The sequence below is a fragment of the Oratosquilla oratoria genome, chromosome 14 (genome assembly GCF_046742065.1).
Source record: "Oratosquilla oratoria isolate Oo_2021 chromosome 14, ASM4674206v1, whole genome shotgun sequence".
In the NCBI taxonomy this organism is placed as follows: domain Eukaryota; kingdom Metazoa; phylum Arthropoda; class Malacostraca; order Stomatopoda; family Squillidae; genus Oratosquilla; species Oratosquilla oratoria.
The window spans coordinates 26,840,484-26,855,735 of NC_134790.1; the positions used below are offsets into that span (position 1 = coordinate 26,840,484).

The 15,252-nt window shown below is 37.6% G+C and overlaps 1 protein-coding gene across 1 annotated transcript in view; it reads right to left on the bottom strand.

Moving 5' to 3' along the window:
- LOC143032604 (uncharacterized) overlaps positions 1 to 15,252 on the bottom strand; it is a 204,340-nt gene that overhangs the window by 2,770 nt on the left and 186,318 nt on the right. Inside the window, exons 23-26 of the mRNA XM_076197475.1 lie at positions 14,570 to 14,660; positions 12,934 to 13,013; positions 6,823 to 6,940; positions 6,066 to 6,260 (exon numbers count right to left, since the gene is read on the bottom strand). Of these exons, the coding sequence (XP_076053590.1) occupies positions 6,066 to 6,260; positions 6,823 to 6,940; positions 12,934 to 13,013; positions 14,570 to 14,660 (484 nt within the window). The remainder of the gene's footprint in view (positions 1 to 6,065; positions 6,261 to 6,822; positions 6,941 to 12,933; positions 13,014 to 14,569; positions 14,661 to 15,252) is intronic.

A 15,252-nucleotide genomic window follows, 5' to 3' on the forward strand; every position in this document is an offset into this window, starting at 1 on the left:
TAATGTGATTGATAGCAGTTAAGAAAGCTCTGCACAATGAAAATTACCAAAATTTTTATCTACACTAATCATAACATTGTGATATCGGATGCCTCAGAAAAATATCTAGAAATATTTTGGTTGATACTGAAAAATAGGAAAGGTCATAATTGTTAATAATAGAAGGTCATAGTTATTGATAATAGAAATGCTGTCAATATCAATATTGTTAGTAAATAAGGATCACGTGTGTGCTGAATCATAGTGCATGACAAGAATAGTCTACATCTCTTAGAAATACAGCTGACACTTTCATTTTTGAATAGGAATATATATTAAACACAAAATTTAGTGAGGAAGCAGTGTATTATTATTTGGTGCAGCAAAGGATAATTATAGATTTAATACAGATTTTGGCCTAAGACTTGGAGTTGTTGGAAGATGATCTCAGAATTGTGAGGACAGTTGAGAATACTCTGCAGATTAGGTAAACATTATATATGTATATATATATGATATATATATATATATATATATATATATATATATATATATATATATACACATATATATACCACTTGGACAAAATGCAGTGGCACATTTGTAAACAATAATCACGAAGAACACACAGTTGGAATAAAAGGAAACTTAGAAGAACGTATAACTTCTATATGCCGGCTAATAGCTATAACCCTCTTCAGGAAAGTACAGGTTACAAGAATTTGCAGAGATATAAGTACAATTGAGATATGAGTAGAAGGGGAACACGCAGAGCTACAAACAGGACAATCCGATGCGCAGGGTGGAGTCAGAGGTGAAGGGATATGTAGGTGGAGGTGTGAAATCAGAAGGGAAGCAGGGTCAAGATTGGTGAGGGAGTGAGTTCAGGAGGGTTAAAATTCTTAACCAGACGGCTCACAGCTAGCCGTGAGATTATGTCCGGGGACCATTGACCTTTGGAGATGTTCAAGTTCATACATTATTTGATTAAGGCAGATTAAAAAAAATTCTTCTAAAGCTACAGTTGGATTTAGACAAAAAAAAGAAAAAAAAAGGCGTTGTCCTAGTCAAGACTGTGATTTTTGGTACTGACATGATGGAACACAGCGGAATTTTCCTGGGCATACCTAATGGATCTTTTGTGCTGTGTTAATCTGGTATTAAGATCCCTTCCGGTCTGACCAAGGTACACTAAATCACAATCTTTACAAGGAAGGCTATACACTCCTGGGGCCTTAGTTCCCTTTAACCTTTGATGAACATTATTAATTTGTTTGTGTACAGTGTTAGGGTAATGGTAGGCAACTGTGAGACGCTTGTTGGGAAATGAATTAAAAGCACCTCTGACTCTGCCCTGTGCGATGGATTACCCTGTTTTTTAGCTGTGCGTGTTCACCTTCTACTCATATCTCAATTGTACTTATGTCTCTGCAATTTCTTGTAACCTGCACTTTCCTGAAGAGGGCTATAGCTATTAGCCAAAATATAGAAGTTATAATTTCTTCTAAGTTTCCTTTTATTCCGACTGTGGGTTCTTTGTGATTATTATTTACAAATGTGCCACTACATTTTGTCCAAGTGATATGTATATATATATATGTATATATATATATATATATATATATATATATATATACTGTATATATATATATATATATATATATATATATATATATATATATATATATGTATATATATTATCAACCACAGTGCACTTTAATTCTAAGCCAGCAACATCAGAAGCTCCGTGAAGGCAACATGCAGAAATTGAAACATGGTACGACCGAGGACTCGAACCTACGGCTAGCACATGACCAGTGCTGTAGTGACTTAGGCCATTGCTCCATCAAGAGAGACATTGATGTTGATGGCTTAGAATTAAAGTACATTGTGGTTGATAAAAATGTATTGCTACTCACTGGGACCCATTCAGTGTTGTACACGCACACACGCAGACACATTTGTCAGATGGACGGCGAAGATTGGTGTTCCGAAGAAAAAATGAAATTTATGAGGATCCCAATGCCAAGGAAGTACCTTATTGTATTCACAGGGAAGGGGAAAGCATGTGGTGTAGTGGGAAGGTGAGAAAAAAGGAGAAGGGGAGGGATTATTGAGGGAAATGGAAGGAAATGAGGAAGGGGAGGACTTGGTCCAGGAGGCCAAACGTCTTGTAAACAAGAAAAGGACTGATGATTTTGGAGATGGGATTAACAAAAATGTAAAGATTAGAAATGTAGATAAGAGCAGCACAATGGAAGGTAAAGATAACAATTTCCAGGGATTTAATGAGGGGGGAGGGAGGATACCAACCTCCCCCGATTAGAAAGACTAGAGGAAAAACTTGAGAAAATGACCAAACAATGGGAGAGTAGGTTCGGTAAAATATCAAAGATTTCGCAGAGAGTTGAAAAATTAGAAGAACTAGAGAAGGTGAACAAAAACCTAACTGTAGAAATAGAAGAATTAAAACGACAGTTAAAAGAAGTAAAAGATGAGAATGAGGAATTAAAGAGGAATAATAAAGAGAATAAAGAGTCCATAGCAAAAAAAGCACAGGGTTGGAAAAAAATCCAAAAGAACAGTAAAGTTGCATTTACTGACATAATAAAACAGCAAATGAAAGAACAAAGTGAAGACTCAGTTATTAAAGTGATGAGACAGAAGGAAAATATAGTAAGAGACTTAGCAGATAAAAAGAAATGTATAATTATATTAGGAATGGAAGAGAAGTATAACCTAAATAGAACCACAAGAATCAAAGAGGAAAAAGAAAATGTAAGCAGTTTACTAGAATTAGTTCAGGAAGATGAACCTGAAATCATGAAACAAATTGAAGAGATGTATAGACTTGGGAAATATAGTACAGATAAGACTAGACCAATTAAGATTAAATTCAGGTCACAAACGACAGCAGAGAATATCTTAACAAAAACAAGGAAACTAGCAGACAGTGAGCAATATAAACAGGTATGGATAAAAAGAGGAATGAGAGGATGAGAAAAAAAGACTAGAAGCTAAGGAAAAAACTAGAAAAGAATAGTCAGAAAAAGAGGAATTCTATTGGAGAGTAGTGGATATGAAAGTAAGGAAATGGTAAATGGTTCATAGAGAAAAACGGAAGGGAAACAGCACGACAGAAGTAGCAGAAAATTAAAAGTGTCTTACACAAACATAGATGGCTTAATAACAGGCCTGAACAAACTGAATGATTACCTGAAGGAAAAAGAACCGGACATAATGGGAATTGTAGAGAAAATTGAAAGGTCCACTACCACCCAACAGTGTAGGATATGGTGCATATAATTATTTGATTAGAAACAGAGAGGCAAAACAAGGGGGTGGAGTTATGTTCCTAAGAAGTATAAAAATGTGAGGAATGTCACATATGGAAAGAATAGAGTAGAGATGATTATGATAGAAGTGGAGGACAGGGATGGGAAGAGCAGGAAGTTTGTAGTAAATTATGTGCCTCCTAAAACAGCTTCATGGGAAGAGAGAGAACACAAAAATATGTTAGGAGACACAAGAATAACACTAAATAAGATAATGGAAGATGGAGGAAGAATAGTTATAATGGGTGACTTTAATTGTAAAGAAATCTGCTGGGAAGAGATGACAGTGAAAGGTGGAGATGACCTGTGGGGAAATGTACTACTTGATATGATTATAGAACATACAATAACGCAATGGATACAAGAGAATACTAGGTATAGAAATGAGGAAGAACCATCGAGACTAGACCTAATAATCACATCAGAACCCGATATAGTGGACAAGATTGAATATAAGACACCAGTAAGTAAAAGTGACCACTTATTGGTTGAACTGGAACTAAATGAGGAAAAATACATGGAAAAAAACGAACAATATAGAAAGGGAAGATGGATGTATGGAAAAGCAAATTTTGATAAAATAAGAGAATTCTCTCAAAAAGCAGACTGGGAAAGGATACACAAGGAGGAAACAACAGTAGAAGAGAAATGGAATATTTTGACAACAATTTATAAAGATGGAGTGGGAAAGTATGTTCAAAGACGAAAACAAGGAAAAGGATATGTAAAGTATTAGTACAACAAAAGATGTATGGAGTTAAAAGACAAAAGGGATAAAGCTTGGACCAAATTGAAGAAATACAAAAGACCTGTAAAATGGAAAATACATACTAGTTATAGAAATGAATATGTACAAATGTGCGGAGAAGAAAAGGGAAAATGCGAAAAAGATGTCATAGAAAAATGTAAAGATCAACCAAATCTATTTTACAGAATTGTAAACAACAAACTAAAAAACAAACAAGAATTAGAGAAACTATGACAAGGAGGAGATGAATACAAAGAGGAAATAGAAATGGCAGAAATTATGAATAAGCATCTTAAATCGGTGTTTATGAGGGAGAACATACAACTAAAAGATATCGAATGGGAGGAGAGAAAGTCCACCTATGAAAGCAATAAATGTAACAAGGAATGAAAAAATGAATCACTTGAGTAATCTTGATGTCAGAAAATCGCATGGACCAGAAGAAATGGCAAACTAGATTTTGAGAGAATGCAGGAATGAACTAACAGATAAAATACATAGTCTAATAAGTAGTTCATTGAAAGAAGGAAAATTTCCAGAAGATTGGAAAAGAGCAAATATAGTACCAACATATAAAGAGGGAAACAAGGAAGACCCTACTAACTATAGACCTGTCTCTCTTATAAGTGTGATAGCTAAAATTTGTGAATGATCAAAATTAGATGGGTATGGCATTTGGAAAAAATCAACGCACTAAATCCAAGGTAATTTGGATTTAGACAAGGCCGATCATGCGTCACAAACTTGATGTGTCTCTATTCAAGGCTAATAGATGTAATACAAGAAAGATGAATGGGCTGATTGTGCACTTCTAGACCTGAAAAAAGCTTTTGGTAAGGTGCCACATAAGAAATTGCTAAAGAAATTAGAAACTGTAGGAGGAATACAGGGCAAACTGCTGAAGTGGATGGAAGACTTCTTGCATGAAAGAAAAATGAGAGTGGTGATAAGAGACAAACACTCTAATTGGGATGAAGTGATAAGTGGAGTTCCACAAGGAACAGTTCTGGCCCCAATAATGTTTGCTATATATATATATATATATATTAATGATATGGATAAAGGAATTGAAAGTTATATTAGCTTCTTTACGGATGATGCAAAATTGTTTAAAAAAGTGTACACTGAAGAAGATAGTGAGTCACTACAGAGTGATCTTTATAAAGTATGGGAATGGAGTAGGAAGTGGGAGATGGAATTCAATATTAAGAAGTGTAGTATAATGGAATTTGGAAAAAGTAAAAAAAGAATAGTAGGATCATATAAATTGGGAGAGGAAGAATTTAAGTAGAAAATGAGAAGGACCTGGGAGTCATTATTATGAATATGTCCCCTGAGAAACATATAATCAAAATTTTTGGAGAATCTTTTAATTTAATAAGAACAATCGAAGTGACATTTAAATACCTGGATGAAGAAATGGTGAAGAAAATACTAATCACTTTGACAAGACCAAGATTTGAGCATGCAGCAACGATGTGGTCACCAAGTACAAAATAATGTATAACAAAACTTGAAAGAATACAAAGAGCAATTACGAAATTGTCACCAACACTCTCAGAACTATCATATGAAGAGAGACTAGCAAAACTTGAGCTACAGACATTAGAGCAAAGAAAAGAGAGAGGAGACTTGATGACTATTTATAGAATCATGAAAGGCATAGAAATTATTGATAGAGAGGATCTAATGAAATGGGATAGTAGAGATACAAGGGGACACAGAAAGAAAATCAAGAAAAACAGTTATATAAGAGATCTAAAAAAGAACAGCTTTCCCCACAGGGTAATAGACATTTGGAACAAGTTAAATGAAAATGTGGTGTGAGTAAAAACGATACACGAAGTTAAAAACAGTCTAGATAAAACGAGATACGAAGATGGGACACCACGAGCATAGCTCCCCTTCCCATGAAATACAACTAGGTACAACTAGGTAAATACATACATATTCTGTGTGTAAAGGTGGTGGGATCTGCATGTAACATAATACCCTATACTTACGGTCAACACATTCGAAATCCTCATCAAAAGACACCCAGTCAGTGCCATTACAAATGGTTGAGGTGCTATTGGTGCCATTCAAGTCTGTTCGATTGTCGTTGCAGGTGAAGGTTACCTCTGTGTTCACCCAACGGGTCTCCTCATCCCAGTCTGATGTAGTTCGATCGGGACCCTCTGGAGGTCCTGTGCTACACACTGAAAGAGGAGGAACCAAATTAAGGAAGCCATGACCAATTCTAGCATGGGTTCCTGGCTGGTGCAGCCATATTTTGATGTAAAAATGTTTTCCAAATATTATCTCTAGCTGTTTTTTATCCTAGTTTATATGGTGAAAAAAATGCCAGTTCATTGAGAATAATTTTTGCTGAGCATAGTTCAATGTATTCAGAGCCACGGACTAGGTTCTCCAGGTGCCTGGCATCATAACAATTACTGTTGCCTTGAGTTTCATTGACTGGAAGCTCATAGCCCCACAGTGGCTAGTAACAATCTTTGGACCCTCTCTGGGAAGAAACACTGGACGATCATCTGTGTTGTCAGTATGGGAGAACATTCACTGGTTGTTAGCTGGCTTTCTATGAAAAAAAAGGAAAAAATATAGTCAAAGTTGATAGAGACCTGGGATCTGGTTCAGAGCCCAAGTGTCAGCCAATGGGTTCTTTGAATATGGGGATATAGCCTGGGTGAAAGTGTGTCTCTGGGGAGACTCCTTAACCTATGTTGTATGTAGTTGACTTGTGTTCTGTTATTTACTTACGTTCCATGCAGTTAAGGAACTCCTGGTCAACACCTGTCCAGTTTCCCTCCAGGCATGTGAAGGAGACATTAGCAGTGGCATTTGGGAAGGCCATGCCTTCATCACAGCTGTATGTCACCTGTTGAGGGGATGGGAGTATTTAATGACTTTAACAGTTTGGCATAAGATACTTGATGTGAAAATAAATCCTATTGTTTTCACATACAAGAGGACACGGAAAGAAAATCAAGAAAGACAGCTATAGAAGAGATGTGAAAAAGAACAGCTTTCCTCACAGAGTAATAGACAGTTGGAACAAGTTAGATGAGAAAGTGGTGTGTGCAAAAACAATACATGAATTTAAAAATAGTTTAGATAAAATGAGATATGAAGACGGGACACCACGAGCATAGCTCCCCTTCCCGTAAAATACAACTAGGTAAATACATGTTGTTTTCTCTGCCTTGTTTGTTGGCAGATACCATTTTCAAACACTTCATTAGTCATATAATAATGATGACCGTTTGTTCACAACATATTTTGGCTAATGCTAGATGTCATTCAAGTGAGGGGTGGGTGACTGCTACACTTGCATGGGACTGAGGGAGCCCCAAAAAATAAAGAACAGGTAAGTAACAAGTGACATGCTATTACACTAAAGAGGATGATAGATGTAACACTAAAGGGGGTGGTAGGAAGCCTAGGATACCCAGACTCCTTCTCCAGCAGGTCTCCTTGGTGAAATTTGAACTCATCCACCCAATTAAACTGCCTGACCCTTAATGCCATATCACAGAGCAGAATCTAGAATGGATGATTGCCACAAATGTGAAATAAAGTTAGAATAAGTAATGACAGCTGTAATGGTGGTCAAGATGAGGTGAAGACTGGTATAGAGAGAGAGAGGTTGCAAGAAAAGATAGGAAGATATATACAAATTGGTGATGTATGTGATATTAGGAAAATCATATGGTTTCAAAAGAGAAGTGTGTGGGAGAGGGTGGGTGTGGAGGACAAAATGAAGAGGATCTTGTAATGATTATTTTAATGAATTATTTAGAGTACCTTTACACCAATACATTCTTTCCTAAACCCCTCTCCATCATTGAAACACAGAAAAACACAAAATCCCCGCATCAATGTGCAAAACACAACAGCTACATTCCACAGTCATTTGCAGCAACTATTTTAGTTACCCCTTCATTTTAATCCACCCAACCCTACCCAAAAACTTTGCCAATCTAGAGAAACTTACAGTCAATCCAAACAAGACTATAAACCAACATACAACCTGACATATACCAGGGAACACAAAACCAATCCCACATTACATAAAATTATTGCCTGTATACCTGTCCATGTGATTGGCGTACCCTGTAGAGACTTGGGCCATTCCCCCCCCCCCTCCTTGGCAGTTATTTGGTCTAATGAGAGGGGATGTGGCCCCACCAGGTGAGGTGAGATATAAGCTATGGAACACCACACAAAGGAATGTTCTTATATACACACAAATGTGTAAATATTTAGCATCAGTTTTTCTGCAGGCATACATAAAAAACTCACCTCTTTTTTTCTGTAATTAATTTTTTGATAAGATGTTCAGAATACCAGTGCATACTCTACTCCTTCATCAAGTTTAAGATTAAAAACTGTCAATCACAAGAACAGGTTTCCTGTGTCATTGCTTAAAATTGGAGTCCCTATGTAGGAGTGATTGAAAGGGCCCACAGGGGATGCAGTTTCTTGTATATTTATGAACACTAGGGAGGAAAGTCCCTTTAAATTAGTATAAGCAGTTATAATTGAATTGCCTATTTGCACTGTATTGCTAGTTACATGTGTTCAATAGTCTGTCTGTCTTATCTATCTGTATACATAAAGTCTTTTCCTTCTGATAAGGGAGATAGTCAGCCAAGGCATGCACCCACTGTTCATCTATCCCACACCTATCTACCACCCATTTATTTCTCCTTTAGCTTTGCTCCCCATGGATGAAGGGCTATCCCTGCCCTCCAGCCCACTGTCCAGGTCAGAAGTAATGAAGCAAAATAAAGCACACCTACAGCAAGGCCCAATAGCTTAGGTTGGTTTACCTCCACTAGTTCATCTACACGGCGACCCTTTATCTTAATCCCATCATACATAATTAGACAAGACAAGGAGAAATCCTTTCAGGCTACTTCAATATATCATCTATTCACAGATATTCTCCATTCACACCTATCTCTAACCTCCCTTCCCTGCACAACATACAACTCCCTTTTATTCAAGGTCCCCTTCACCCAATCCATCCGTCTAATTTTTGGTCTTCCTCTTAAGTTCATTCTGTCCCCCTCTGTCTTCCACACTCTTTTTTGTCAGTCTTTCTTCACTTATTCTTTCCATGTGCCCAAATTATCTCAGTATTCTTTCGTCCACCCTATCTGCCAGGTTCCTTTCCACCCCTACTCACCTTCTCACCTCATGTCTTATTTTATCCATCGTCATAACACTCACCATACTCCCTAGATTTTTCACTTCAAACACATTTAAATGTCTCCTTTCTACATACATATACCAACAGCTTTTTCCTCCTTACAAGGGAGGTAGCCAAAGTCAAAGGCATAAATCCACTCCCACCCATTTCATCCACACATACTCCACTCCCATTCACTACCCCTCCCTCTCTCTTTTCTTGGCTCCTCCTGGATGAGGGGTCATCCCTGCATCTCGCCCACTGCCCTGGGTCAGAAGGAATGTAGCAAGAGACAGTACATCCACAGCAAGGCCTCTTCATTTAATTGGCAAAATCCTCTCTAATATATATAAAAAAAAAACAGGAAGAAATCCCTTCAGGCTGCATCAAAACATCATTCACACATACTCCTTCACAGAAGTTAGATGAGAAAGTGGTGTGTGCAAAAACAATACATAATTTTAAAAATAGTTTAGATAAAATGAGATATGAAGACGGGACACCACGAGCATAGCTCCCCTTCCCGTAGAATACAACTAGGTAAATACACCCCATCCCCCACCCACTCCCTTCCATGCATCACAGCATCATCCATACACAACCATTCTCTACTCACCCCTGTCCTGCGTCTTCTCCCTTCCTCAACAGATATTCCCCTCTTTCCCAATACCCCATTTACTCCATTCATCTCATCCTTGGTTGCCCCCTCATGTCCGCTCCCTCCACTTTTGCCCTCCACACTTTTTTTTTACTAATCTTTCTTCATTCATTCTTTCCATGTGTCCAGACCATCTTAATATGCTTTCATCAACCCTATCTCCCAACTCCAGTTCTACCCCCACTCTATTCCTCACCTCCTTGTTTCTCACTCTATCCAGCCTAGTAACCCCTACCATACCTCTCAGACATTTAATCTCAAACACATTTAAACTCTTCTTTTCTCCCATGACTATTTCTCATTATGCCTTTTAATCTCCCAAGGTATTTACTGCTTCTCTCAATCTACATTCTACCTCCACCCCCACTCCTCCCTTTCCCGCCACATTCGCAGCCAAGTATCTAAAGCTACCCACTTCCTCCAGTCTCTCTCCCTTAATACTCACTTCCAGTTCACTGCCACATTCTCCCTTTGTACATCTCATCACCTTACTTTTACCCACATTTATCTTCAACTTCCTTCTTTCGTACACCTTCCCAAACTCCATCACTAACTTCCTTAATCCTTCCTCTGATCCTGCCACAAGCACAGTGTCATCAGCAAACAACAACTGGCTTATCTCCCATTTTTCTCCATTTTCTTTAACCATCTCCAATCCCTGGCCCTTTAACCTTGCGTTTACCTCTTGCACCACCCTATCCATGTATAAATTGAACAGCCAAGGCACCATTCCACAGCCCTGGTGAAGTCCCATCTTTACCTCAAACCACTCACTTTCTCCATTTCTAATTATAACATAGGCTCTACTACTCTCATAAAAACTCTTCACTGCTCTTAACAGCTTTCCTATCCCACATATTTGAAATATCTCCCTCAATGCCTTCCTGTCTACCCTGTCATAATTCTTTTCCAAACCCATAAACCCCCCAAAACATCCTTACCTTTTCCTAAAGCTTTCTCACATATCTGCATATCATGTGTCAAGTTTCATGGTGTGTCATGTGTCACGATAACACAATGAGATGCGGGTGTGGCCCCATAAACCACACATCCTAACAAGAGCCATATTTATTCACCATCCTAAATGAAAATGCGTATAGATGTTGAATTTGACCTCTAATGGCTTATCTTAAAGTTAAATAATGAGATATAAGGTTATAAACATAAGTAACTTATGATAAATAATCAAGTACATGAGTTTTTGCTCCACAGATAGCAGAGGAGTGCATAACTGGGGCTTTCTGCAGAAGAGGTCAGATGGCATCTAAACAACTATGGCACATAAAAGTAGTATCTCTGTGTGTATAGATTAATACTTTAATTTTGATGGGTAATGATTGATGAATAGTAAGCCTTCTTCACACAAAAATAAAAAAGTGGATGGGTTGTGTGAAGCCAGGTAAATAGAAATAGAGTAGGCTTATAGATGCTACAAATCGGCATCTGCCATTGGCACTAGTGTCGTGTGTCCTCATATAAAAGGAAGGGACGTGGGCTGTGGTATCACTCTCACTCCCTCACTTGCACCCTGTTCATACCCTCTGTTAACTTTATATTTTCACATTATGTAAATTAAATAGTTTTTGCATCTCACTTTTTATTTTTATCCCAGTGCAAGACAGAAAATCTAAATAGAAGGCATTAGCCACACTAGTTACTGGATTGAATGAACAGATAAATCATGGCCAGGTTTGATACATGAACTCAAATACAAATGCTAGTCCGTGACACTGCATTACCACAAAAATCTGATCCACGCAACCTTTACCTGTCCTAAACCTACACTATTCCTCTCTAACTACTCCCTCTGTTCCTCTCCTAATCCTCTCAGTCAAAACCCTCCCATAAGCCTTCCCAACTACACTCAACAAACTGATCCCTCTGAAACTACTACTCACATTTGTCCCCTTTTCCCTTGTAAAGTGGAACTATACAGACACCCCTCCAGCCCTCTGGTACTCTACCCTCTTTTAGACAAACATTAAACAACCTCACCAGCCAGTCCACCATCACTGTACCTCCATCTTTTAGACACTCCGCAACACTCCGCATGACATTCATCAAACCCAAGTGCTTTATCTGTTCTTGGCATTTTCCTATTGCTTCCCATTGCAACTATCTTTCCCTCCCTATCCTCCTTCATATTTAGCAATTCCCTAAAACTGTCCATCTTCCTCTTACTGCTGTCTCTTCCATTATCATCTCTCCATCTACACTTTTTACTTTTTCGTCTCTACTTGATTCACCTCCTCTTCTCTTAATCTCCTTCCAAAACATCTTATTATTACTTACAAAATTTTATGTCATACTCTTAACCATTTCACATCTGCTCTTCTCTTTGCCTCCTTTATCTTATGCTTTACTTCTCTTCTTTTTTCTTTGTACCTCTCTGTCTCCTTTCTGCCCCCTTAAATTCCAAGTCTCCACTCCATACAATGATATAGGTACTATCATCTCTTCATATAATCATGTCTTTGTATTCATTCCCAGACAGCCTACCAATTTCTTATGACACTTTTCATTCCCCCATGACATTTACCTGTTTCCCTCACTGTACAATTTACCTCCACCCCTACTCCTCCATTCCCTGCTACATGTGACCCTAGATACTTAAAACTATCCACCTCCTCTAGCCCCTAGCCCCTCTCCTTTAAGAGTTACCTACAACTCACCGCCACCCCCCTTGTACATCTCATTGCCTTACATTTACCCACATTTACCTTCAACTTCCTTCCATCACATAGCTTCCCAAACACCACCACTAACTACCTTAGGCCCTTCTCTGACCTAGCCATAAGTGCAGTGTTGTCAACAAACAAATGGCTCAGAGTTATATACAGTGATAATGGTGCTGCTGCTACTTCTGTGGATGCAGGAAATAAAGGTCAAAAAGGATTAAGATAAAAGATAAGAATGAGATGAACCAATTTTTAATTCACTTCTAGTGTCTTGAGGATGGTATGAGTTAAAGTTAGGAACAAGGCTTGAGACAAATGCAAATGGAATGAGGACTACTTACAATGAGGTTCTCATTTCTGGAGAAGCCGTCCCAGTCCCTGGAGGCATTGGCAGGCACATTTGGAAGGTCCATGGCACAAGCTGGTGGAGAAACAAGGAGGATAAGAGCAAAGGATTCTCTTGACTGTTGTAGCCAGTAGCACCCGAGTTAGATTAATTACTTAGGTGTTTGCTTCACATTGAAGTCTCAACCATTATTTGTTTTCTTTCAAGTATTCATATCAGGAATTTGACTTCACTATCAATTTCAGTCCTTGATTTTTTTTTTTTTTTTTAAGCTGGTCTAAATTTTTTTATATCTCTTCCTCCCACACATGCATCTTCATATTTCTACTTTAATGGTAATTCCTTTATCTTGTCTCTAACTCCAATTTGTGCTGACATTTTTTTTTTTTTTTTGAGAGAGAGAGACAAATGGGCATTTGCATTGGTAATGAACTTATTTATTCTAATTGGACCGTGAGTGATGGTATGTAGTTTTTTGTGCATGTTCTTAAGGCCAAACACTTTCTTGTGAAGCCTCATTGCATATTTTCCTTTCCTCTGATAGGTAAATAGGTTTCTTTATGGTAATCCTTGCAAAAAAAAAAAAAAAAAAAAAAAAAAAATAAGGCCAAACACTTTCTTTTGGTGCCTCCTTATTGTATATTTTCCTTTCCTCTGATAGATAAATGGGTTTCATTATGATGGTTCCTGCAAAAAAATTGGAATCCAATTCAAATGCTACTTTCCCATCCACTCCTAAACCTCTTTTTGTTCCCAAATCAAATTCTGGCTTATTAAGCCAAGTAAACTCTCAAATTGAGTGGATATGGAGGAAGAACTAGATAAAAAAATTCTGTCATTTTTATATTTTGAAGTGATAAAATTGCCTCAAAGTACAAAAAGACTAAAGAGTTTCTTATATTTAATTCATAACTGCTGTGACATATTTAGACATTTTGTTATGACTAAGGATAGACAATCTTATACAGATTGTGGGATCCTGACAATACTCCTTTCACATGTAACACTTGGACCTAATCCATTATAGATTAGAACAATACAGATAAAATATTCCTTTTTGAGCATTTATGTATCTTGTATACATTACAGTAGTTCTCATAGATTTTTTTTTATTTGTGTCAATGTGATAACAATGAATAATATGCTTGCATAGTTCTGACATCTCACTGGTCAGACTCCGGTGTTCTCTGCAACATTTTTTTTTTATTCTTGGTCATCCATGTGCACTACCTCTACCCTTTCCATCCACATCACTAGAATTCAAATGTAAATCTTCAAATCCACATTCTAAAGAAGCTAAATATCCTGTTGCAATACAGCATGATGAATAAACTAATAAAAATGTGGTTGAGGACATGTGTATTTATTCTTCCAGAAGATTTTTTTTTCACAGAGTCTGAAGAAAGGGTTCCTCTGCATTGTTGCTGTAACCTAGGTTAGAGAGAGAAAAACTGAAAAACTTTGTTCCTTTCATATTGATGTGATCATAAGATTGCTCTTATATTTCTCCACACCTCATGTTAGTATCCTGAAATGAATATGTTGTTTAAATTCCCACTATTGTGTCTGTGATCCTTTCCCCTCAACCCCCCTTCCTTCTCTCCCTCATTGGGAATTGTTAGTTGTCTCACCTGGTAAACACATAAGGTCATCACGGGGTGACACCCATGTATGGTTGTCATTACATTCCACTTCAACAGCCTGGGTGATATTAGGTTCCTCCTGATGAAGAGAGAAAATAATATGAGTAATTGCCAACAAACACCAGAAAAAATTCAGTGTAGGATACATGAAATTGTGATTGAGTTGCTTCATGCTTGTAATTCACCATTGTTTTTTTTTTTTATTATGCACTGGACTTGAGATCAACAGCTCTAACTGTCCCAGATGAGAGTTCAGAGCTTATAGAATATGATCTATGGGTAATGCTACCTTATATACACCATCCATCCATCCCCTTTCAAGAGGGGTGGTGTTGGTGGTGGGGTGGTCATTTATGGATTATAGAAAAGTAGTTCTTGTGCTCTGAGCATGGTGTGATCTCAGTACCATACAATGCCAGGCCATGATGCTATTACACCAGCAAGCTGTGTATTTACCTAATTTACCTAATTGCAGTATACAGGAAAGGAGCAATGCTTGTTGTGTCTCATCTACTCTCAAATATTTTTTATACCTAGCCTCAAATTCATGTGCAGTTCCAATTTAACCTATATCCCTGATTTTCAATTATCATATTTAGATATGAATTCATGTATTGTTTGAGCTGAAGCTATAACATCTTCTAAGCTATTCCAAGTATTTGTGTCTATAA